A 25,865-nucleotide genomic window follows, 5' to 3' on the forward strand; every position below is an offset into this window, starting at 1 on the left:
GGGCGAGACCCAGTGGCCAGGGGTGCTCGGGGACTGGGGAGAAGCCGGCCGCGGACCCTTTCGGGGCCCCTCGCCCACCGCGTCTACGTGGTGCTTTGACGTTTCGGAGAACAGTCTGATTTTCCTGCTCTCCTTTCGTCATCATTTGCTTTGAGTCCAGTGAGATTTTTTTTCTTCTTCTCGGGGTCTTTCAGGACCTTCAGGGGAAAATGCGGCAGGCGGGACATAGGCACGTTTTGAAGTGCAGCCTTCATGTCTCCAGATCACCGCTCCTCACTCCACCCCTCCCTGATCGGTGGTGACAGAGTAGCTGAAGCTTACTTACTTAGTCCGAGGGGGTGAAGAAGTGACTCGGCTGTAGGAGGGGTGATAAGACACCCCACTCCTTCCAGCTTTATGGAGTATTTTGATGGCTTTAGAAACCGTCTGTCAGGAAGATTGGGTGTATTTTTCGGTTCGGGGAAGCTACTCTGCTTGACTTGGCGTGAGAGTGAAGAGAATTGGTGGAGATTTCACCGTGTCATTAGAAGACTGATTACCTGAGTGACCTTGGATAAGACATTTCGCCAACTCTCAGTTTTGTCATTAATAAAATTAACTAGGTTTTCTTAAAAGATCCTTCCAATTTTGAAATTTCATCTAGTCGATGTAATTGAAAAATTTCAGCTACAATTCACCCTGACTGCGCTCTCCCTTCTTCCCTCCCTGCGGTGCCTCCAGTACACAATACCATACTGTCAGTGCAGAGAGTGGCTGTTACATGGCCCGAGACCAAAGAAAGCATTTCTTGTGCAGGCCAGTGCTAGGCAGATTTGGAGGTGGTCAATAAATACTTGTTGAATTGTGGAGAATTAAGTGTAACCCGATCAACAAAGCTCTGTGACTGTACGTGCTGGCCAAATGAAATAGCTTTATTACATAGGGAGCCGTAAGGACAATGTGCTCCAGGAGGTTTTTTTCCAAGTTATATTGACTCTGAATTGCTATGCAATATTCTTGTTCATTATTTCAGGCAGTTTTCACCAATCTTAAAATACAAACTAGCTACTTAATATCATAGGCTTTTGCTTATTCTCTACTTGATTTAAGCATTTAGATTTTTTTTCTGACTTTCTATTGCATCTAAATACACAGTGTTAAACCTTACCTTTTCATTCAAAGGTAGTACCACTGTTCTTTGTGTAGCCAGCTGTCTTTTAAAGGTACCTTTTTTATATTTTAAACGGTTTATAGCTCTGTTTTGAAAAATGAGAGGAGGGCAGTTTGTTTAAATGTTGACGAGTACAATACACCCTGAAAAAAAATAATGGCCTGTTTAAAAAATAACCTGTGGAATAAAGTGAACTTATAACTCCAAGCCCTTTTTGTAAGAAAATCGTTTGTGTTTATCCTTGATGAGAACTAGTTGCTGGGGGTAATCTTACCTAAATCGGATAGGATGTCAGAATGTTCTTCAGCTCAGACGGACCCCAGAGGTAGTATTCTCCTCCCAGCTCCCATCTTCCCCCAATGTAACAGATAAGAATACTGGATGCCAGAGATGAAATAACTCAGGGATGCGTAACTTATTTGTGAGAGACTAGAATTCAGGTGTTTCAACCTGTACTGCTTTCACTATGGGATTTCTCCCATTGCTTAATCTTTTAAGTAGGCTGAAAATTGGAAAGTATAAATTACATCTCTTTAGTTTATTGGAAAAAGTTAAAATACTTCTCTAGTGTCTGCTAAATGCCGGACACTCTTTTAAGTGCTTTACATATGTTAACTCATTTAATCCTCACAACTCTATGAAGCAAATACTGTTTATCCCCACTATACAAGTGAAGAAACACGCATAGATTAATTTGCTTAAAATCACCAGCTGGTAAGTGGTAGAGCAACTTCATGAAACTTCCAAGTAGCCAATTTGAGGATAACGTTGAATTGTGTATGAATGGGCAAAAAAAAAAAAAAAAAAAAAAAAGTAATGTAAATTCAATGAAGTATTTTTTTAAAAAAATTAATGCTTGCAAAAAATCTTACTAAGTGGTCTAGTAGGTACAAAGAAGCCTACCCTTAACTATAGGCCAGTTGAGGACGGAAGGCGTGAAAAATTACAGAAACAAAAACAGCACCAGGTAGTTTAGAGGAGAAAAGCTGTGTGCTCACATCATCTGGGAAAACTAAGATAAAACCCAGCCCTCCTGCCGTTGTGACTTTTCTCTTGCCCAGAGTAGGAGTAGAAAATGGGAGACAGGGGAGAGGAACTGTTGAAATTGGGGGAAGAGGGAATGTGCCTATGCCCTCATGTCTGTCCCTTTAGGTCTCACTTCTTCAGAGTATCTACCTGTTAAGTCCCACTGACTCAGACTATCCTACTCTTTAAAACTCTGGCCCAGGTGTGAATACAAATCAAGATTCCTTTCCTTTATTCTTATTATGGCTAAGACAGAATTTTCATAAAAAGATTGCTGATTGCTAGGCTAGTTCTGCTCAGTTACCCTGTTGAAGGCCCTACCCACTTGATGTCAGATAATTCCCATTTATATATTCGGTGTCTCCTTAGTTGCACAGCTCTCTAGTGAGAACTGTGGGTATCAAACGAAGCCCATTCCTGAGTGGTCATCCTTCATAGGCACTTTCAGAATCTGTATGTGCACAGAAGCCCTTCCCCACCCCATGTGGAGACAGAGTGAGTTTGGTATGATGATTAGAGTTGTTTTGTTTTTATATACATTTGTATTGATTTCAGAGGAGAGAGAGATAGAAACAGACAGTCATTGATGAGATGCCTCCTACATGCTCCCTACTGGGGCTCGAGCCCACAACTAAGGCATGTGCCCTTGACCGGAATCGAACTTGGGACCCTTCAGTCAGCAGGCCAGTGCTCTATCCACTGAGCCAAACTGGCTGATGGTTAGAGTTTGAACTGAGGAGTCCCACAGACCTAATGTCAAATCCTGGTTCTCCCTTTCCAATCACTGTGTGACCTTGGGTATGTTATTTAACAGTAGTTGCCCGGCCGTCATGGCGGTGGTTGAGCAAGGACCTATAAACCAGGAGGTTACGGTTTGATTCTCGGTCAGGGCTCATGCCCGGGTTGCAGGCTCGATCCCCAGTAGGGAGCATGCAGGAGGCAGCTGATCAATGATTCTCATTGATGTTTCTCAATGTCTCTCTCTCCCTCTCTCCTTTGCTCTCTGAAATCAATAAAATATATATTTTTAAAAAACAGCAGTAAACCTTTATTTTGTCATTATAAAATGAGATGATAATTGTACCCACCTCCTAAGATTGTTGTGTGAAATGCTTAATATAATACCTAGTACCTAGAAAGCACTCAGTAAATATTGGCTCTTACTATTACGCCTACTAGTGGCTTCTTGAATTGGACAGCGATGAGGGGAAAGGGCATTTCAGCTTAGATCTGATGATAAGTAGGCACTGAGTATGATGTGAGGAGAGGATGGCAATCAAATTACAAGGCATATTTAGGAAAGACTGAATAGACTCATTTTGCTAGACGGAAAAGTTTCATGCAGAGAGGGGGAGAAATGGTTAGGAAATGAAGCTTAAGGGGAAACGGATCAGGTACAGGAAGTTGTTGACTGCAAGGCTATAAGTTTTAGGAAGAATAATCCAGAAGGTAGGAGGTGGGAAAATCATTGGGAGAAAATGAAGTCAGTGAACCAAAGAGAGGACGCTGGATTTCATGGAACTAGTTAGAAAAATAAGTGTGAACAAAGAATTGCTTCCCCTGGTGCTTGGAGACTGAATGCATGTAAGAAGAGAGGAGTCAAGCAAGGTGAGATTCTGAGCCCGAGAGATTGAGATATTAGTAGAATATATGATCATAATTGCCACTAAAAGACAATATGAAGATGGCAGGGGGAGCTGTAATAGCTTGAGTAGTTCTTATTTCATATATTCAGCTTAACAGAATTCAACTCTGCCAGGTGCGTGAGGAGATGAGTACAAAGAAGACAAGACTCTCTCTCCTGAGGAGCTTCCCGTAGTTGGGAAGTGGAGACAGGAACTGCAACCCAAATAATGATAATACAAGGAGAAAATAAGTAAGTGCCTTGAATAATAACAAAGAAAGTACTAAGGATATTCCAAGGAGGAAGATATTTAATTTGGAATGTCAGGAGACATTATACATCTTGCAAGGTGCATAAAAATTTGACCAATAAAGTTGATATGGTAGGAAATTAAAAATCACACCTAAGCTTAGGGGACATTAATGGGCCAAAGAGGCTGAAATATAGGGGATCGCTACTAAGAAAAGTAGTAAGGTAAGAATAGAAAAGTACAATGTGGTGTATCTGAGGGGAAGGAGATAATGATCAGAAGCGTACTCTGGCAGTACTGTGTTGGGCTTGGTATGTTCAAATTGGAACGGAGAAATTGAAGCTAGAGAAACTTATGGGCTATAGCACTAGACTAGGTAGGAGATAGAGAGCTTGAATTAGGATGGTGGAAAATAATTGTAAGAGACATATAGCAGGAAGATATTCTTTCTTTTGACTTTTCAGAATAAAAAGAAAGAAACTAAGACTTGTAGGAATTATTTATCCTCCAGTTGTGTTAAGCTAGCCAAAGGGATGATCTCTTGAACTACTTACTCTCTGCCTTTTCCTATCGCAGTCTTTTGGGGTCTTGGCCATTCTGATGCCCCCAGCTCCCAGGGGGGTGGGCCTCTTCCTGGAAGCTGCCTTGTTAATGCATCAGTTAAGTTACTTCTCAGGTGCTGGAACCTCGTTAGAACAGTTAGCACATTCTACTTTGTGCTGTAATTATTTGTGTAAAAAGAGGACTAGTGCTTCTCATCCTTCTGTTCTCCTCAGTTTAATAGGACACCTTGAATATTTCGGAGAGGCAGAAATGTTTAGGAAACACAGTAATTATAGCTCTAAGGACTTTATTGGGAAAACTGCTCCAAGGTTGAAAAACACAATATTTACTACAGCAAGGAGGGTGAGGTACAGAACAGGTCTGAAGGTATTAAAGGGAAGGGCTAGAAGAAGGGAAGGTTTACAATAGGACTTTTTACTAATTTAATGTCATTGGAGAAATGACTTAGTTCCCCCACTTTAAATAGAAAGCCTTTTTTAAAAATATATATTTTAATGATATTTTACAGAGAGGAAGGGAGAGGGATAGAGAGTTAGAAAATGATGAGAGAGAAACATCAATCAGCTGCCTCCTGCACACCCCCTGCTGGGGATGTGCCCGCAACCAAGGTACATGCCCTTGACCAGAATTCAACCTGGGACCCTTGAGTCTGCAGGCTGATGCTCTATCCACTGAGCCAAACCGGTTAGGGCTAGAAAGCCTTTTTTTAATGTAATAATTCTTTTTTCTTCTTCTTCTTCTTGTAATATTCTTTATTGTTATTATAGACTGCTAGTTTAATAAGGATTTCTGTTTTTCATTAAGGACAAAAAAATGAGAAACACTAATCTTGTGATCTCAGATTAAAATCATGTTCTTTGTGATTAGAGCAGTCATCTCCAAACTTTTATGATCACACATTCCTACCAATTAAAAACTAAAAATTATATACATGTACTATTACACCAATATTTTGTATAATTAAAAATACATTAAATAGTGATCTTTTAAAATAACTTGTGCTTTAGATGTACCTTTGCTACCAAAATTACTAATAATTTTTTAATGAGAGCCATGTAATTTAAAATGCTTCATTAGTTTTCAACTCTTGGCTTAAATAATTGTGATACAGAAATTGGATGCTCTCTCTAAAACTTGAATTTGATGCTTACTTATGATGGTTGTAGAGGTGAAAAAGATACTTCACAAAGATTTGTCAATTCAGATGGAAGGAACACATTGTCAACTGACTGTTTAGTAATATACCCACCAACCATGCTAAATTTTTGTTGTTGAAATTCAGTTAGTACTTTTCCATTTTCCATGACCTTAAATCATCTGTTCCTACAAACTAATCAAAGGGTTTTTTTTTTTTTATATTTTTAACAAACAGGTTTAAGACCTACTAAAATTCCTCATTTGGGAGATTTTTAAACAGATTAGAAAATATTTCCAAGTTTTTTAAATGACTAGGTAATAAGGATAGTTAGTTATTTTTGGCTGTTAAAATTACATAACAATGTATGTTTTCCAGCATACATCTGTCCTCATAGTAGTTCTTTCCTTACACCCTTTTTTTTAAGCAGCTGTTTCCTCACTGATTGGTTAACTCCTTGTTTGATTTAGATCGACATTGGTTTTTACCTCCTCATCTAGCTGAGTAAAACCTTGAAATAGAAATTTCAGCGGTGCCATTTTCTTGTTTATGTGTGTTTGCATCATTAGTATTTCTCATAATTGTGGTTTCTCTGTAAGAACCTTTAAAGCTGCTTCTCTCTTTTTTGAGATATAATTGACATATAACATCATATTAGTTTCAAATGTACAACATAAAGACTCAGTATTTGTATTTATTGTGAAATGACCACCACAGTAAGTCTTGTTAGCATCTGTTCACCATAGTTAAACAAAAATTTTATTGTAATGAGGATTTTTAAGATCTACTCTCAGCAACTTTCAAATGTGCAATACAGTATTACTAACTGTAGTCACCATGCTGTACATTACACCCCCAGTTCTGGTTATTTAGTTTATAACCAGAACTTTGTACCATTTGACCCCTTCACACACTTCCCAAGTCCCCATGCTTGTCTCTTTTAAGCTAGGTAAAATAATCCATTATTCTACGAACTGATGTCAGGTAAACTGGGAAAAATCACAATATCTAAAAGTGAGCAAGTAAATGAGGGCACCTTAACAGCCCTCTGTGTTGGGGAGAAGGGGGCTTCCACTCTTCCCTGTAGAATGACCACACAGTACCCCCCCAAAAAACAATAGAAACAGTTGGATGGTGGATTAGCATTTCTGGGGCTTCGGATTTGGTGTGGCTGTTGACTCCACTAGGTAGGTGGCTACTGCTGAGCAAATTAATTAAATTATCTAAGTCTGAGCTATGTCATCTGTAAAATGGTACTAGCAGTTGTTCCTACCTGGTAGGATTGCTGTGGGATGAAATAAGACTGTGTGTGGCCCAGCCAGCATGGCTCAGTGGTTGAACCAGGAGGTCACAGTTCAATTTCCGGTCAGGGTGCATGCCTGGGTTGTGGGCTCGATCCCTAGTGTGGGCATGCAGGAGGCAGCCAATCAGTGATTCTCTCTTATCATTGATGTTTCTATCTCCCTCTCCCTTCCTCTCTGAAATCAACAAAAATAAAAAAAGGAAAAAAGATTATGTGTGTACTGCTTGAAGTCTCTTGCCTGTACCCTGTTGACATTCAGCTCTCACTGGGTTAAGCCCTGTAAAGGTATGGTGTCCTAAAGGTCTGCTGTTCTCCTGGAGATAAGATGCTTAGGGTGGAATTTGCCCATTGGAGCTATCTTAATGTATACAGTGGTAGTCAAAACAGTGTGGCTCTGGAGTCTGTTTTCGTGCCTTGAATGAAGTGTTAGCACAGGCCACTTTTCATAAAGATACTAATCACTTTGTTTAATATTTCAGGAATCATACAGAAACAGATATCAGAGAACATTTTCAAGGACAGAAAGGACAGACTTTATTTGGATCAAGTCAGTTCTCTGAGCCCACCTGATGACTGCTGAATCAAGGGAAGCTACTGGTCTGTCCCCCCAGGCGGCCCAAGAGAAGGATGGTATCGTAATAGTGAAGGTAGAAGAGGAAGATGAGGAGGAACACATGTGGGGGCAGGATTCCAGCCTGCAGGAGACTCCTCCTCCTGACCCAGAGATCTTCCGCCAACGTTTCAGGCACTTCTGTTATCAGAACACTTTTGGGCCGCGAGAGGCTCTGAGTCGACTGAAGGAACTTTGTCATCAGTGGCTTCGACCAGAGATAAACACCAAGGAGCAGATTCTGGAGCTGCTGGTGCTAGAGCAGTTTCTTTCCATCCTGCCCAAGGAGCTTCAAGCCTGGCTGCAGGAATACCGTCCCGACAGTGGGGAGGAGGCTGTGACCCTTCTGGAAGATTTGGAGCTTGATTTATCAGGACAGCAGGTGAGAAGAGGTGAACCTTAGGTGTGAGGAACACATGGACTTTGAGACTGGAGCAAAGAGAAAGTTACTGATTTAAAGCTAATATTTAGCTAAGTAGTCTTAGTATTAGACTAGTATTAGTATTAATATACTACGGGCCCAGTGTGCAAAATTGCATGAGACCCAGGACCCAGAGTCCCGCAGCTCGTGGGGACCCAGAAAGAGTCCTGCAGAGGCCGCCTCCGGAGGCAGGACTCAGAAACCCCTCTGCCGCCCCGCCGGGACCCAGAACCCCACCTGGGCCTCTGGTCAAGTCCTCCAGAGTCAAGTCCCTGCCCACCTGCCGGATGCCTCGCCACACATGCAGCACCACCCACCCGTGCACATAGGCTCCTACTGATCGGTCATTAGGGCATGATGGCATGACGGTGTGATAACCATAGGCTTTATATAATAGATAAGATACTACTTATATAATATATATAATAGGTATATAATGTCATATATATAAAATAAACTAATATACAGGCTACTAATATAAACTTGTTTAGTAGTCTGTCATGGTTATTCTCCTTGTTTTGCTTGAATATTAAAAAGTATTCTGGCCTATCTCCCTTACATCCTGGTATACTTATGTTCTTTTTGCTCATTTAAAGTATTCATTAAAAAGTGATTTACCCTCAAGCCTAACCTGTTTGTTCTCAGGTCCCAGGTCAAGTGCATGGACCTGAGATGCTCGCAAGGGGGATGGTGCCTCTGGATCCTATTCAGGAGTCCTCCAGCTTTGACCTTCATCATGAGGCCACCCAGTCCCATTTCAAGCATTCATCTCGGAAACCCCGCCTCTTACAATCACGGGGTAAGAAACAAGGTTTCTTATGGGGAAAAGAAACAAACTGTTCAGGATGGGTGTGCCCTCTCTGTGTTGCTAAGTGCCTGTAATAGAGAAGCATGTTTTTATTATTAAACATTATTGTCATTACTAAATATTAGGGGAAATACAATTTACAGACTAATCCCAGGAGTTAAATACTGTTACTAGGGAAGTAGATGAATTGTACATAATGAACTTGGGTAGATATTACATTGCTTCTTGAATTGTTAGCATTCTGATGTCTAACAGATTTTTCTTACTGGAAAGTGCTGGGAAGAGATGGTATACTTTCAGCCTGGTTTTGAAACACTATAGTACATCATAAATTATTTTATAAAGAATCAATTTTAAAATTCATTTAAAAAAATGTATAAAAACATTGTATACATTGCTCTTTCTAGGTTACTTTCAGAATTTTCAAACAATAGGAAAAGATGGAAAACATTTATTTTTCGTGGAGAAACATGAGGAAAAGCATCATTTCAGGGTCATATAAATAAAAATTATTTCAATTATTAGAGCTTAAATAAGTCTTTTCTATGCATTCTGGAGGGTAGCCAGCATTCATATGCTGGAGAAATCCGTGTAAACCAATACACTGTGATATTTAACCCACCATTGTCCACCTATGACCTTCTAGGGCCGTGGTCAGCAAACTGCGGCTCGCGAGCCACATGCGGTTCTTTGGCCCCTTGAGTGTGGCTCTTCCTAAGCCTTAGAAGTACCCTCATTAAGTTAATAACAATGTACCTACCTACGTATATAGTTTAAGTTTAAAAAATTTGGCTTCAAAAGAAATTTCAATTGTTGTACTGTTGATATTTGGCTCTGTTGACTAATGAGTTTGCCGACCACTGTTCTAGGGTATATAAGGTCTCCACACTATACAGGGGGCAAAATCAGGAAATTGAAGAGGGTAGTCATGATTTTAAGTTCCAAATCAGACCTTCAGGCTACCAGAGCAACAGTGTTAGAGACCCTGGTACATCCAGTTGTTATTTAATAAATAGTTCTTTAACAAATTGAGGCATATACATTTATTCTCAATTTATTCTTTGTGCTCTTCATCTTCCAGAGTGTTTCCTAGCTCCTGGAAGGCTATAGTGCTAGTTATTTAATCTTTCATACATTTTGCTTTAGCTTATTTTATTATTGTACCTCCCTAAAACAAGTTTAATAATTCAGTTTCAAATTCATTTCTCTAATATTACTTGGCAAGGGAGGATTTTAATATTGCAGTTTAAAATTTTTCTAATTGTTTTTACCCATTGCAGTTAGTATGATTATATGACATATTAAATATCTTTTATTAGATGAATGTCAACCCATACCTTTATATACTTATAAATGTCTCATTAATGTTTGAACCATATCTACATTTTATCAAAAAACTAGATAAGTGAGGGAAAAATGTAGAGGGACAAAAAATGGCAAAACTTACCCAGAAGTAGGAAGCCCCTTCCTACCTTGTGTTTTTTTACAACTAAATGGGATTCTGATGTCCTGTTATTTGTTCCTTGGGCTGGAGAAAATAAAAAATAAATAAATAAATTATTTAATAGGTATTTATTGATTTCAAAGAGGAAAGAAGAAGGAGAGAGAGCTAGAAACATCAATGATGTCCGGCCGGTGTGGCTCAGTGGATAGAGCGTCTGCCTACGGACTGAAGGGTCCCGGGTTCGATTCCTTGTCAGGGCACATGCCCGGGTTGCAGGCTCCATCCCCAGTGTGGGGTGTGCAGGAAGCAGCCAATGAATGATTCTCTCTCATCAATGATGTGTTTATCTCTCTCCCCTTCTCCCTTCCTCTCAAATTAATAAAAATATATTAAAAAGAAAAGAAAAATGTCAATGATGAGAGAGAATCGTTGATCAGTTGCCTCCTGCCCACCCACACTGGGCACCAAGCCTACAACCCAGACATGTGCCCTGACTGGAAATTGAACCATGACCTCCTGGTTCATAAGTTGACACTCAACCACTGAGCCATGCCGGCTGGCTGAGAAAATGATATTTTGAGCTAGGCTTCAATCATGGGCTAAATGTTATTCAGTTCTGTAGCTGAGAGTAGGAACCTGGATTCTAGATCTGGCTCTGACATTCTTAATTGTGTGACTTTAGACAAGTTATTTGACCTCTCAGGGCCTCAGTTTCCCCTTCTTTAAGAGCATAGGGTTGGACCAAGTGATTTTAAGGATCCTTTTGCATTATTCCTTATCCAGCTTAAGAGTAGAAGTCTTGAGAAAACAGAAGTCATGCTTTTTCTTTTTTAATTCTCTATTCTGTAGTTGAACATTGAACATGCTGGTGCAGGAAAAAGAGAGCCCTGGGCCCAGAGCAGAGCTGGTTTTACTCATAGCTCCTTTTTCCTCCCTCAGCTCTCCCTGCCACCCACGTTCCTGCCCCTCATCACGAGGGGAGTCCCAGAGACCAAACAATGGCTTCTGCACTATTCACGGCAGATTCCCAGGTGAGCCATGGGCCCCTCTGCCTTCCTCTGAGACCCTCATATCTGCCTTTCTTCCTGGAGATCTTTATAACAGTCTCTACCCAGGACACTCAATTCTTGATGTCCTGCCCACAGAGTAGACCCACTCACCCCTCAATCCACCAGAGCCTGGCACCGTCACCTTTTCTTTCCCAGCACCCTGTAGGTTTGTAGTCAGTTCTGTCCCTAACTCCAGGTTTGGGTAGTGGGCTTATCCCTGAGCTTTGGGGGAACTGAGTGTGGGGATCTCATATTTCAGGCGATGGTGAAGATCGAGGACATGGCTGTGTCCCTCATCCTGGAGGAGTGGGGATGTCAGAACCTGGCTCGGAGGAATCTCAATAGGGACAACAGGCAGGAGAATTATGGGAACGTGTTTTCCCAGGGTAAGAATAATGCAGGATTATTGTCTGATAAGATTGTTTTGCCTCTCTTTGTTAGTTGTGGGATCTCTGACATGTTCAATTGAGTGTTGACAAGGATTTAGAGACCACTGAGCCCATTTCTTCAGACCAGGTAGAGAATGGGAACATTTACGTTCATTTAACTTCAAAGCCTGGCACTGTGACTGACTCCCTGATTACAAGTAGATTTTATTTTTTATTTTTTTTACCTCTACGTCATTTTTGCTGTTTGAAATCAGAGATATTCTTGTGTTCTGAGTCCTCACTTCTTCCATCACTTTGTTACCTGGGAGGATTTTGCTCCACTTCCCTGTGGGTTACAACTTAGGTACCTCTATTGGGGGAGCATCTGTATTTTCTAGTGTAGAGGGCCAAGTGAGAACTGATCATTGGTTCTAATCCTAACTTGGGACCATGTTCCTAAACCTACCAAGCAAGCATCCTTCTGTGGGCTTTCTGTCTTCTTCATCCTGTGAACCATGCTCTGACAGCTTTGCATAACTCTATGAGCTTACATCTGTACCTTCCTTTTGATGACGGTTCCCAATTTCCAAACCTAATAGTAATCTATGAAGAGCTCTGGCCCCTAGGTATATAGCAGGGGTGGGGAACTGTTTTTCTGCCAAGGGCAATTTGGATGTTTATAACATCATTTGCAGGCCATACAAAATTATCAACTTAAAAATTAGCTTGCTATATTTGGTCAAACATTTCATTAACTCACCCCTAATGCCTTGGCAGGGCCAGATCAAATGATTTTCTAGGCCTTATATGGCCCATGGGTTAGATGTTCCCCACTCCTAGTGTATTGTAAAGACAAAGAAGTTCTAAGCTATCAATCAATATAAGACAAAGAGACACAGTTGACATACATTCCCGTTTGTCTCTGCTGAGAGACAGGACTGCAGAGGAGCTCTCAAATAATTCCTGTTATAGGAAGTCCACGTGAGGCTTCTACCCAGGGAGGGCAAATGAGGGGAAACTTCATAAAGAAAGAATGTTACTATGAAACCTAAACTTTTGTTTTGAACCATCAGGAAAAATGGGTTTATGGTTTCTTGGTACTTACTCTTTGGATTAGGTGAAAATTAAGGCAAAGAACTGATCCATGTTTGTAAGCTGGATATTACCTATTCCAAGATAACTTTTTTAAAAAATTGGGTTCGATCCAGATAGTAGAGGACCTTGGCTTGGAATTCAAAAGAAGAAGTCAGTTTCCTCTTTCTTATGATTGGTTTAGTATTTATGGCAATTTCTTTCTTTTTTTTAAATATATTTTATTGATTTTTTACAGAGAGGAAGGGAGAGAGATAGAAAGCCAGAAACATCAATGAGAGAGAAACATCGATCAGCTGCCTCCTGCACATCTCCCACTGGGGATGTGCCCGCAACCCAGACACATGCCCTTGACCGGAACCGAACCCGGGACCCTTCAGTCCGCAGGCCGACGCTCTATCCACTGAGCCAAACCGGTTTCGGCTATGGCAATTTCTTCACTAAAGTCAGGAGTTAAATATTATTCAGCTTTCTCAGGAGTTGCATTCAAGGGCCTGTCTGGGATAGTACAGACCTTCTTGGACAAGTTTCTTAAGGCCAAATAAAAAAGAGTTGGGATATATATAAACATATATAAAATATACCTTTATTGAACAATTTTTACTCTCTACTTAAAACAAAATGAATACAGCCGTCTACAATAAGAATATTCCAATGTCTTCATATGCTGATTGCTAAAGTGAGAGGATCAGCCCTGCATTAATAACATTTTGTCATCTTCTGGTGTCTCCTTCATGGGTATCTCTGGGATTGTCTTCATTTTCTTTTCTATTCTCTTTCAGTGAAGGTTTTAATTATGTTTACCAATGCCCCAACCAACTTCTTCACCTTCATCTCTGTCTGCTCCATGCTGTTCTCCCTGATGGAGAGAAGCTTATTTCCTGTGTCTGAAGGTCCTTGTAACCTGCCAAGTTGAGAGTTCCTTGTTTTGCCCATTAACCATCTCCTTGTTGGTAAAAAATTTCACAGAATGGAGACGTTTTCACTTTCCTTTATTAATGATGCTCCTTTATTTCTGCTAATACCACTTATTTTCTAGGAAAGACCTGACCATTCTCTTTTTAAGCTCATAAATTCTTATATTAGAATCAGAACATGATTTTTTTCCATGTATATTTGTTTCTTCAAATTAATTATCAGGTGACCAAATAATAGAACTGTGAATTGTTAATGTCTTATGTTCTTTAATTCTTCATCCCTTCTTCCTTAACTGGTTCTGTCCTCTGTTTGTTGCCCAGTAGATCTGTTCACTCTCATCTTCTCTGTACACTCCCTCTGTTGTCCTTTCCACTCTTCCTGCCCACCTGTTTCCCAATTCTATTCCCTGTTTTCTATATTTTTTCTTCTATTTTATCTTTGATTAATACTGTGGGGTCATTTTGCAGGTATGTGGGAGCTTCCTGGAAAACAGTGTCATTTGATTAACCTATAGATTAAAAAGAAAAAGGTGTTATTTGTTTTTTCTATTTATTGTGTCAGGTTAAGATAAGATCAGACATTTAGAAGTGCCAGCTACCAAAAATAAACAATGAAATCACAAAAGACTCAGCATCACGTAGGGAGACAAGAGGAAGAATCCAGAAAGATTTTGGAGAAAAACATGAACAGCAGGGCAGAACAGCAGAAAGGCAGCAGAAGAATCCTGAGGAGAAAACTGGAAAAGAAAAGAAAGATTCAGGGCCAGCTACAGCCAAGGAAAAAAAAACAACCGCAGGAGAGAGAGGTCCCAGGGAGAAGGGTAAAGGATTGGGAAGAAGCTTCAGTCTGAGCTCAAACTTTAACACCACTGAAGAAGTTCCAACAGGAACAAAGTCTCATAGGTGTGATGAATGTGGTAAATGCTTCACAAGGAGTTCAAGCCTTATTCGCCATAAAATCATCCACACTGGAGAAAAGCCCTATGAATGCAGTGAATGTGGGAAAGCCTTCAGTCTGAACTCAAACCTTGTCCTGCATCAGAGAATCCACACAGGAGAGAAACCTCATGAATGTAATGAGTGTGGCAAAGCCTTCAGTCATAGTTCAAATCTCATTCTGCATCAGCGAATTCACTCTGGAGAGAAACCTTATGAATGTAACGAGTGTGGGAAGGCCTTCAGCCAGAGCTCAGACCTTACAAAACATCAGAGAATCCACACAGGGGAGAAACCCTATGAATGTAGCGAATGTGGAAAAGCTTTCAACCGAAACTCATACCTTATTTTGCATCGGCGAATTCACACCCGAGAAAAGCCCTATAAGTGCACTAAGTGTGGCAAGGCCTTCACCCGGAGCTCGACTCTCACTCTGCATCACAGAATCCATACCAGAGAGCGAGCCTCTGAGTACAGTCCAGCTTCTCTTGATGCGTTTGGAGCATTCCTGAAAAGCTGTGTGTAAAGTGAGAATTTGCTGACAAGCCATTTCCCCCTTTTGTTTCTAAATTTATTTCAAAGATGTGTGCTCATGGAAGGGAATAAACATCCTCAACGGATTTAAAAACACACACACACTTTTTAAGGATCCTTATAGTTAGATTAGCAGTGTTCTACCTTTGCATAGTCTGTGGGCATATAATTCTTCCATACAGCCCCTTTAGTGAAAAGCTAATCATATGGATAAGCTACATGATATTTCCTTAAGACATAAAAGCACACACAGCAAAATGTCACACTTTTCAGTAATGAGGATACCTTTAAGGCGCTATTGGACTCTCAGCAACCATGATACAGAATTGAAAGATTAAAATTGGCTCTCTAAAAATGATACATAGGTTAAAAGCTTCTTGCTGTAATCAAGCCCTGGTTGGCCAACATCTTGCTGTACCTTCTTTCTCAAAAAAAGAGGGTTTTTAGTTAAAACAAAAACTACATTGGGACATGCTGCTTGAACTAGTTATATATATATAAGATATATATGAACACTGGTAGCCTACCAAAGCTATAGAAATCTAGGACTGTGCTGATCAGTATCAAACCAAAGATTTCTATCTCTTCATGAAAGAGAGGGTATGTGCACCAGTCTCCAGTTCCAAAGGACTGCCACAAATGTAGATGGTTTTATCCTCATCTATGAGAGAAATTCTACTGAAATGGCAACAATGATTCAAAATACTTCTCTCCCTTCTGGAAGAAATCCCTAAAGCACTAATCACACTCTGAAATGCATTTCTCCACAAGTTAGCACTTGATTATATACCGTCTTGTAATCTTTTATTGTTTCATGTATGAAATTTTTCATTACCCCCCAAAAGAGATGCTTTGACAAGGGATATATTTATATCCTTACAGCACTGGGCACAGTGCTGAACACATAAGGAGCACTCATTATGCCTGGCTTCTAACAGGACTTTTGCACTTATGATAAAGCCCTGTGAATCATGAGTACCTGAGATATGGTAGCCTGGCCCAGCTTTTGAAGAGGACATTCAGAGCCTGAGGCATGCTAAAGCTCCAGAGTCTTATCCTGTTTTTATCCTAAACAAAAGAAAGGCACCATTTAGCCACCTGCATAGACTTTCTAAACATGGATTAGTGAGTAAATACCATGGAATGTCAGAAATGACTCCATTATCTCATCTTAAGAAAAAGACAAAAACTTACTAAGGCCATTTTTTGACATCTTTTTATGACAAAGATCTTAGCCAGTATTTTCTTCAGTCAGCTGCTGAACAACCTGATGATTTGGGCACTTTCTGAATCATTTGTAACTTTAAATAATAATTCAGACTATGTGTTTTGTGTTGCTTTTCAGAAAAAGGAAGATGTAGGAAGCATTTTCTCCCACACTTTCCAGAAACTTCACAAAAGCATTTGACATCATTAGTTGGCCATTACTAAATGTGTTAGTTGCTCTGAGAAGTTCACCAAATTGCTAAGATTTGGTTGGTTGTATCAGAGTTGTGCTACACAGTGTCTTTTCTCTCTCATCACTAAAGACTGAGGTGGGGTTATAAAATTTGGATCTTTTCTATCTGTGCAAGAAGATGCAATTGGCTGCTTGGAAGCCAATGCCAGAAACTTCAGATACAATACAAGAAACCCAAGTATCGGGGGGGCTACTACATAGGTAGTCATCAGGGACTCAGGTAAAGATGACTGCTCATGAGAGCATGCAAAAAATTGTAAGCTCTGCAAAAACTTAAGACACAGAATAAGAACACACCTGAAGACTATCCTCGTAACAGGAGACCCCCAATAGAGATTGAGATTTTCCATCAGGAAACAAAACTAAGACGCATCATTTTGCTAATCAGCAACTCGAGCCCATGAGGCAGCATGGTTTTATGGGGAGCCAATGAGGTGGGGGCAGCTATGGCCTCAGCTCCAGACCAAACTAAAATCTGCATAGCAGTAATTCTTTCGCCTCTCTATACCTTGGACCAACCACGGTTTGTAGTTTCTAAGCAGTTTCATCAGTGTTGCCTGGGAAACTTCAAAGAAGTCAGCTGGTGACAAGAATATTTCTATCCATTTAACTTAAGAAAAATAGAAAAGATACTCCAGAAACGTATACCTGAGGAACGTTATATAGTAAAGTGAAAGTAGAAGAAATGCTTCTAGGATTTTCTTCATGAACCACAGTGATGGTTGCATAGAAAACCGCTGGTGCTTTTGAGCAAAGACTTGCTGCTGGGAAGCAGCTGAAAGCAGTGAGATGCTTACCTCCAGATACTGATCAAAGCACTGACTACTCTTAAGAGGGGATGAACTTTGGTTGGTTCTTCATTGGCTTTTTTTATTAGCCAGAACTACGTGCTGACATAACTCAGCCATGTTTTTTACTGAAAATTAAAGTAACCTGTGCCCCCACATTTAATTCCCGTTTTTCTGGGACATCGACTGTGTGGGCAGCCACTGTGGTTGCTCCAGATCTTCAGCAGACGCACGCCTTGAAGCAGCTGCTTAAAGATGTTTCCTAAAGAAAACAGGCTACAGCTGGTGGTTAAAACCATTTGCATTGCATTCATCAGCTGCTCAAAGCAAATTGCAATTGGCGTATGGTCAAAAACGCTTACAACATCTCATAAGTGTTCAGGATAGTCATTCAAAGTTCTTGACGGGGTGAAGCCTGTTAATAGCTTAAACAGTAGCATGTGAGTTGACCTATTGGAAGTTTTTGAAGGGCTTCTTAAAACAATACCTTAACTTTGCCAGGAAAAGAAGTAAAGTTCTTCAAGTCGTGGGGTATTTGTCTCTACTCTGGCCTGGCAGGCAAGGCGAAAGCCTGAGAATAGAGATGTATGAGGCATCTTGTTGAATGCACTTAGTATTTTATTAAAGGCATAAAAGTGAAACTATGCTAAATATGTACAGAGAGGTTAATATGTTTGTTATGTGAGACAATTCATATCTTATGTACATCAGAGAATTCATTCCAGAAGGAAACCTCTTGAATGTGATAATATGGCAAAGCCTATAATCACATTTCAGCCCTTAGCATCAGAAAGCTTACACTGTAAATAAACTTTATTAATATTATATGTGAGGAAACCTTTCATGTATAGCACTTGTTGCTTTGGACAGAAAATGAATTCCATCAGTATGTCCCAATTGTAATGAATTTCAGAAACACTGCAGAGGACACTCAATCTTAACTCCAGAGGATCCACAGAAGAAAAAATGTGGGGAAATAGCAAAATGTACAACTTCTTACAAGAATTGTCAATGTTGGGTACTTCTATATATTTTATATGACCTTATTGTCAGTGTCTGTGTTTTGTACCTTCAGCCCCTGTTGCTATTCTGTATATTCTCTGTAGGCAAAGAATGTATTTTATTTTACTCTATTTGACAGAACACATCATTTCAAAAAAAGCAGAGTTTTAGAGTGAATAGTAAAGAAGTTGATGTGATTACAGACAAAAAAAAATTCACAGAACTGAGGAGGGGGAATATGAGAAAAAATCTTCATAGTTTAGTGCTTATCAAATCAGAAGAGGAAGTTAGTAGATGCAATAAGAGAGACAAGTTAGCCCGGCCTGTGTGGTTCAGTTGGTTGAGCGTCCCATGCACCAAGAGATCACCGATTCAATTCCTGGTCAGGGCACATGCTCAGGTTGTGGGCTCAATCCCCAGTAGGGTGCATGCAGGAGACAACTGATTGATGTATCTCTCATCAATGTTTATCTCCCTCTCCCTTCTCTGAAATCAATAAAAAAAAACAAAAATAAAAAAGAGAGACAGGTTAATGGGGCACTAAAATGAAATAATTCCTATAAACATGCAGCTTCCTGAGAGTTTTCCAAGCCAGGAAGTTGACCTCTTAGCTGCCAAGTCACCATTTTAAGCAAAGAGAATGGTTTCTCTGAGCTTGTCGGGGAGTAAGAGGGTCTTCTCCATGAAATAAGAGTAGGGAGAGTATTAGAAAGGCCAGTTGACTGGGTTCTATAAACCATAGCCCTGCTTCCCCCACTAACTTAAATGTTTATGCTTAGATTTGGGGTCGGAAAACACCAAGATGGGCTCTTTCCTAGAAAGTAGTGACAGATGCACCCAGTTCCTGGCATTGCAGGAAGTTTTTCTGATAAGCATTTTTGCGGTGTTCCTATTGGCTGTACTGTGTACCTTTCCTGCTCCTGCCTACTTTCCCTGGTTTATGATGATAAGAGAGGGCTTGTGAAGATTTATAGCTGTGAAAGAACTTTTTCCTAATTTTTATCCTAGACCTGATCACCTTTTATTCCAGAGTTTGATCATGCTGATGTACTCATCTAAAGCTAGCTCACCAGGTTCACTCATCCTACCATCCTCATGGAAGATTCGTTGTGTGAATTGGAGTAGCTATTAAAATGTAGTCAAACAGTGACAGCAATACTTCCCAGAGGAGCCATATTTTTGTGTGTCCCACTCTGAGCAACTTCTCAAAAAAATGGGTTGGGGCTCCCCATCTGAGAAACCGAGTGAAGGTCTGCAGGTTGCAAAGTGAAATATGGAATCAGAAATAGAAATGAGTGGCATAAATAGATATTTCATAAAAGTAGATTTCTTTCAGCTACTACTGGAGAATTTAATAAAAAGCATTTGAAAAGTTAACATTTAGGTTTCATTTTTAGAATGGATACATTTAAAAGCAGTTACTTATTTTGCTATTCTAATTAATTTTTTATTATATATGAAAATGAAATTGTTTTACTTTTCAAAGCTTTGTGAAACAAACTTGAAGTTATAGGGAGGTAAGCCATCTCCAACTCTGCAGGTCAAACAAAAGTTTGGGAAGTACTTTGAATATCTCATAATATAGACTGTCTTAACATGAGAACTTTGTTTCATATTCTTTGGTTCTATTTCCTAGTGGACACCACAAACCTCATGTTTTTCTCTTATCCTAAAACAGTGGAAGGTAAAGAGTGGGTACTAACTTGACTTCTAAACAGTGGTCTGCTGTTATTTTAACAATTTTTTTTAATCTCTTAAGATTCTCACCTTCATTTACTAAATTATGACTCACTTCAAATTACATAGTAATCATCAAAGTTAATTGGTCTTAAAATTGTATTTCCTCCCTTCAGCAAGCACTCATTAAGCATTGAGAATGAGTGTTTTAAGATATAAAGAATGAGATCGGTGAGTGATTTAAAGGTGGTTTTGAAACTTGGATTTCATTGCAGTTTCAGATTTAGGGGTTAAGTTCCTTTGATCCAGGGAAGGGACTAGGCAGCTGCTATCATTTAGTTTCCCAACAAGGTCAGGTGTGTTGGGAAGGGTTGTAACAGCCCTGCACTCCTGGCCGAGGAGGAGTAATGAGGCGTCTGGTGGAGGGAGAAGAGAGAATCGTGAGGATGTGCTGAGGTCAGTGCTTGCCTTCCCCCTCACCTCAGCTAGTTAACAGCTTATGGTTCTGGTCTGCCCTGGCAAGAACAAAGCATGTTAGACTGAAAGGTGCTTCTGCAAATAGCAGAGGTTCTTAGAGGAAGACAAATATATGAGGGGGTGGGGTGGGAGGAAGTGGACTATGAATATGCAGGAAAATCTTGTTTTAAAAATATAACTTTAGGGGTAAGGGATAGGATATGCAAGCAAAATTAATTATTTTAAAATGAACATGTATTTTTATTAACTTTCAGTTAAATATAGATTAATACAACCAGCTCAACATAAGCCCAGGTCTGTGGAGAGAGCTAACTCAGGCATTCATTGTCTTGTTTATCTATAGACTGGACAGAACAAACCTTTCCTGTTTTGTCGTCCTTGGTTTCTTAACTTAGAATAAATTAGACAAAAGGAAGACACTTGTCTTTGTATACCTGCAGAATTAAGTTATTGCTGTTAAAACCTGGCCTTTTCACTAGTTTTTGAAGAGTCCAGATGCTTGGTAGCTGTTCAGTAAATTGTTTTTAAATTGAATTTGTTCTTTTAAAATCCTCAACATCTCTAGAAAGGCTTCTTTCAGTGAATAATGGAAAGTGGTTGGGTTTTTTTAAGTTAGGGAACTTCTCCATTGAAAATAATTTGAACATGAACTTACTGAAGTTTCAATCATGTGAAATGGGAGCAAAGTAAACTGTACACACATTTATAGCCAATGGTCCATTTTGGGAGGCCGGGGGTGTCTGACAAAGAAATTAGAGTAGTGAGGTTTGGGAAGGAAATGGGATTTGTAATATTCTCTTCATGTTGTTTCTCTCCTGGGTCATGGTAAAACAATAAATGATCATCTCTAGGTAACAATGTCTGTGGTATTTTTTTTTCATCCTTGGTTGCATAAACAATTTCATAGTTAACTGGAACTATGACCCACAAACAACCCAAATGAAATTGTTTTAAGTCATTTCACCAGAACTCCCAATGAAATGCCACCTTAGAGCTCTGGCTAGGGAGCTTCTTGTAAAGGGTGACAGGATGAAAAGCCATAGAATAAAGTAGCTTTTTAATCATTCCTCCCCCCCAAAAAAAAAAAAATTTTCTCACTAGATGGAACCATTAAAATAACCTTTAAGCAACCTATGGCCTGGAAAAATCCTAATGGTGAGTACTGCATGAAATCTGAGTTTAGATCTAAACTGACCTCTAACCTAATAACCTTGTTTTGTTATTACATAATATGTTGAAACAAACAGTGTGATTTTTTTAAGTAAATAAAAGGTGGCACATGTGAAGAACTATTGTTGTGCAGTTATCTTCGCAAGCAAATCCTGGTTCAGACGAACTTCACCCTATCCTGTCCGTCTTAGCCCGCATCCTCCAGAGAGCAGAACCTGAGGTGAGGTTTCTGTGCCGGAGATTTATTTTAGAAAGTGATTCCCGAGGGCAGAAGTGGGGCGGTGGACAGCAACGGGAAGAAACCAGTACATTATTGAAAATGGTCACTGCTGTGGACAAGGGGCCCCGTGAGAGATTCAGGTCCCAAGTTTAAAGGCCTGGATGTCAAGAGGACCAGAGTCTTACAGTCCCCCCAGGGCAGACGAGTCCCAGGAATCAAAGAACAAGGTTTACACCTACCAAGACTTCTCAATCTTTCACTCTGTCCAGTCCAGTTCAAACCCTAGACTGCCTTCCTCCACGTCCTCCATTCCTGTGCCTCAGTTACAGAAAGCTGTGGAGGAAAACACGCAGACATGGCCACCTTCATTCTTAAGAGTATTCCTGCCTTAGTCTTGAATTCACAGTCTAGGTGTCTTCTGCTCCCCAAACTCCCATGCCTACCACAGCTTCACCTCACCTTTTCTCGGCAGTCACACTGCAGTATTCTTTCCCAAGGGCCTCAGGCCATCAGATGTGCTCTACTTTCTGGAATTGCCTGCCCCCCTGGAGCCCCTTGCCTTGCCGCCTGCCAAGGGATGTGGCCTTGCTCTAGGCTCCTCCTCACCCTTCAAATCTGTTCTATGTTTTGTTTTGTTTTTAAATACATTTTATTGATTTTTTACAGAGAGGAAGGGAGAGGGATAGAGAGACAGAAACATTGATGAGAGAGAAACATCGATCAGCCGCCTCCTGCACGCCCCCCAGTGGGGATGTGCCCACAACCAAGGTACATGCCCTTGACCGGAATCAAACCTGGGCCCCCTGAGTCTGCAGGCTGACGCTCTATCCACTGAGCAAAACCGGCCAGGGCTCTGTTCTATGTTTAAATGAGCATAAACCTGTAGCTTTAAGGAGCAAAACCAAATTTTAAGTATCACTTGTTTAACCTTGTCCCTTCCATTGAGCTACCAAATTCCTCTACCAATTGGAGCATAACCACTGTTTCATCTCTTCATTGTTATCCTCCCTCCTCAAGCCTCTGTAACTGAGCTGTTTTCTCAACCATGTAAATGGTCACCGGTGTTCTTGACTATTTTTTTTTCATTCTTCCTTACATTTCTATAATATTTGACCATTTCCTGTCAGTTCACATTACTCTGTCCTTCAACTTCTCTCTTCCTCCACTCATCCTATATAATAAAGAGGTAATTTGCGGGGTGCAGTTAGGGGCGACCAGGCAGGCAGGCAGGTGAGTGATTAGGAGCCAGCGGTCCAGGATTGTGAGAGGGATGTCCAAGGGGTCCCAGATTGGAGAGGGTGCAGGCTGGGCTGAGGGGACATCCCCCCTCGCCCCCCGCATGAATTTCATGCACCAGGCCTCTAGTGAATAATAACCATGAATTTTCTCTACATATCAACTTTGTGAAGACAGTTGCTCCATTTTACAGCTGTGGAAACTAAGGACTGGAAAGTGAAGTGGTTTACCCATTAAGTGGCAGAACTAGATTTTAAAACCAGATGCGTCTGACTCCAGCAACCCAAGTTCTTTCCACCACTTCATTATCACTTGTCCTTTATGAACTCAGTTATTCTCCCTCCATACATCCATCACCTATGGTTACACACACAGGCATTGGAGCCAGTTCATCTAGAATCAAATTATCTACCACTTGCTGTGTCTTCGTTTTCTCACCTGCAAAATGGGTATAGAGTTATTATAAGCATTAAGTAAGCCATTACATGTAAAGCACCTAAAACAGTGCCTATCATAAATGTTCCAAAATATTAGCTATTATTATTTCCTCCATGGGCCTCTAGCTCTTCCCTTCCAAATATTCACTTACCCCCAGATCCTTTTGTAAGGTGAAACACACTGGTTGTGTACTCCATCCCATTAGTCCCTAAAACATGTAACCTTGAAATCAGGTCTTTGTGGCAATTGAGGACCCAGACACTGGGCCCATTTTAGTCCCAGATGCTATGGACAGAATTTCACATGATCTCTCTGATTCTCTCAAATTGCCCCAATCCTTGCTTAATTCTTTCCCCTGCCCCAGTCCTTCAGCTGATGCAATTCCTTTTGCAATCCCAAATCCTGTGAGGAATCAAATATTCCCTAGAATGATGAAAATTGCTGCACAGGTTTAAGAGGCCTTTCTTGTCCCAAACTACCCATGCCCCTTGCCAGTAGTTACCACCACTGCCTCCAAGTCTCAGGTGTCATCCGCTTCAGATTCTTAAACTAAGGAGGTGCTTGGCTGACTAAGGTTATCTATCACCGTGTGCCCTGCACTTGGTTCTGGATTCCACATTTAGAAAAGACAGACTAACTGCAGGACGGTAAGAGCAAAACCAGCCCTAGCCAGTTTTGCTTAGTGGATAGAGCGTCAGCCTCCAGACTGAAAGGGCCTGGGTTCGATTCTGGTCAAGGGCCTGTGCCAGTTGCAGGCTTGATGCCCCACCCTGGTCGGGCACACTCGGGAGGCAACCAATTGATGTATCGATGTTTCTTTCTATCTCTTCCCCTCCTTCCTGCTCTAAAAATCAATGGGAAAATATCCTCAAGCGAGGATTAACAGAAAAACAAACAAACAAAAAACGTCATGTGTGCAACCAAGGGTTTTTCTTGATGAGGAAAAATCTCACTGGGAACTTGGTTTCTGCCCTCAAAGGTGTAAAGACCTGTCCTCTTAGAAGAGGATTTCATCTTTGTTCTGCGTGACTCCAAGAAATGGAACCAAATCCCTTTCTGCAAACATGGTTGTCAGGCATATGCTGTGTATTGGGAATAATAAAAGGAAGGAGATTCAGCGATGAGTAAGGCAGCTTCGTAAAGCCAGCTCTGCCTAGCCACGACCAGGATTTGGGGCAAATTAAAGAAAGGTACCCCATCTTCAGGAAGTTTGTCTGCCTTCTGCTGGCAAGTTGTGATAACTATATAACTCCCTGAAAACTCCCCGATAAGATAAATGGTGGCCCCTAGGGTTGTGCAGGGCACAAGTTGCACAATCAGGGGTGACCCTAGTGGAAACCACTGGGAGAAGAAAGAACCTTGCTGCAGAGCAGCCAGAGCAGGTGTCTGAATCAGTTTATTCGTGTATGGCTGGGGACACACAGGGGTCTGGGCAAGGAGGGATCTTGCATGGGGGGTAGGCCAGGTAGCCTTTGTAATCTCCTTGTATTCTGAGAGTATGCAAATTTTTAAAATATATTTTATTGATTTTTTTACAGAGAGGAAGGGAGAGGGATAGGGAGCTAGAAACATCGATCAGCTGCCTCCTGCACACTCCCCACTGGGGATGTGCTTGCAACCAAGGTACATGCCCTTGACCGGAATCGAACCCGGAACCCTTGAGTCCGCAGGCCGATGCTCTATCCACTGAGCCAAACCGGTCAGGGCAAGAGAGTATGCAAATTTTTCCTGGGTTTTTCCTCAAGCTAGGGGGAACAAGCCAGTAACCTGTTCTTGTGCAAGTTGTGGCAAGAAAGTACCCTCTCTTATTAAGAAGAAGGCAGGTGGCCCAATCCATAGGGGACAGAATAGAAATATGGATCTGTGATAGATGGAACTACATCTATCCCTTGGGGGGGGGGGGCGGACAAAGAGGGGATCAAAAATAATATTGCAGCCAAGAGTTTTGAAGATTAAAAATTCCTTATCATTGGTATAAGTAGTTACAAAGCTAGTTCACTCTCACATGATCCAGCACTTAGTTGTCAGAGAAGCCCACTGGCGTTGCTCAGTGGTTGAGTGTCGACCTATGAACCAGGACGTCATGGTTTGATTTCCGGTCAGTTTATATGCTCAGGTTGTGGGCTTGATCCCCGTAGAGGGCATGCAGAAGGCAGCCAATCAATGA

General features: G+C 40.8%; 1 protein-coding gene across 1 annotated transcript in view; it reads left to right on the plus strand.

Annotated features, from left to right (window-relative positions):
* The window catches only part of ZKSCAN1 (zinc finger with KRAB and SCAN domains 1), an 18,948-nt gene extending 254 nt beyond the window's left edge, over window positions 1–18,694 (plus strand). The window contains exons 2-6 of the mRNA XM_006764652.2: window positions 7,532–8,044; window positions 8,729–8,882; window positions 11,275–11,366; window positions 11,644–11,797; window positions 14,361–18,694. Coding sequence (XP_006764715.1) covers window positions 7,622–8,044; window positions 8,729–8,882; window positions 11,275–11,366; window positions 11,644–11,797; window positions 14,361–15,223 — 1,686 coding nt within the window. The 5' untranslated portion in view covers window positions 7,532–7,621 and the 3' untranslated portion in view covers window positions 15,224–18,694. The remainder of the gene's footprint in view (window positions 1–7,531; window positions 8,045–8,728; window positions 8,883–11,274; window positions 11,367–11,643; window positions 11,798–14,360) is intronic.
* The last annotated feature ends 7,171 nt before the right edge of the window (window positions 18,695–25,865 follow it).

Source organism: Myotis davidii, unplaced genomic scaffold (assembly GCF_000327345.1).
Source record: "Myotis davidii unplaced genomic scaffold, ASM32734v1 scaffold901, whole genome shotgun sequence".
Lineage (NCBI taxonomy): Eukaryota > Metazoa > Chordata > Mammalia > Chiroptera > Vespertilionidae > Myotis > Myotis davidii.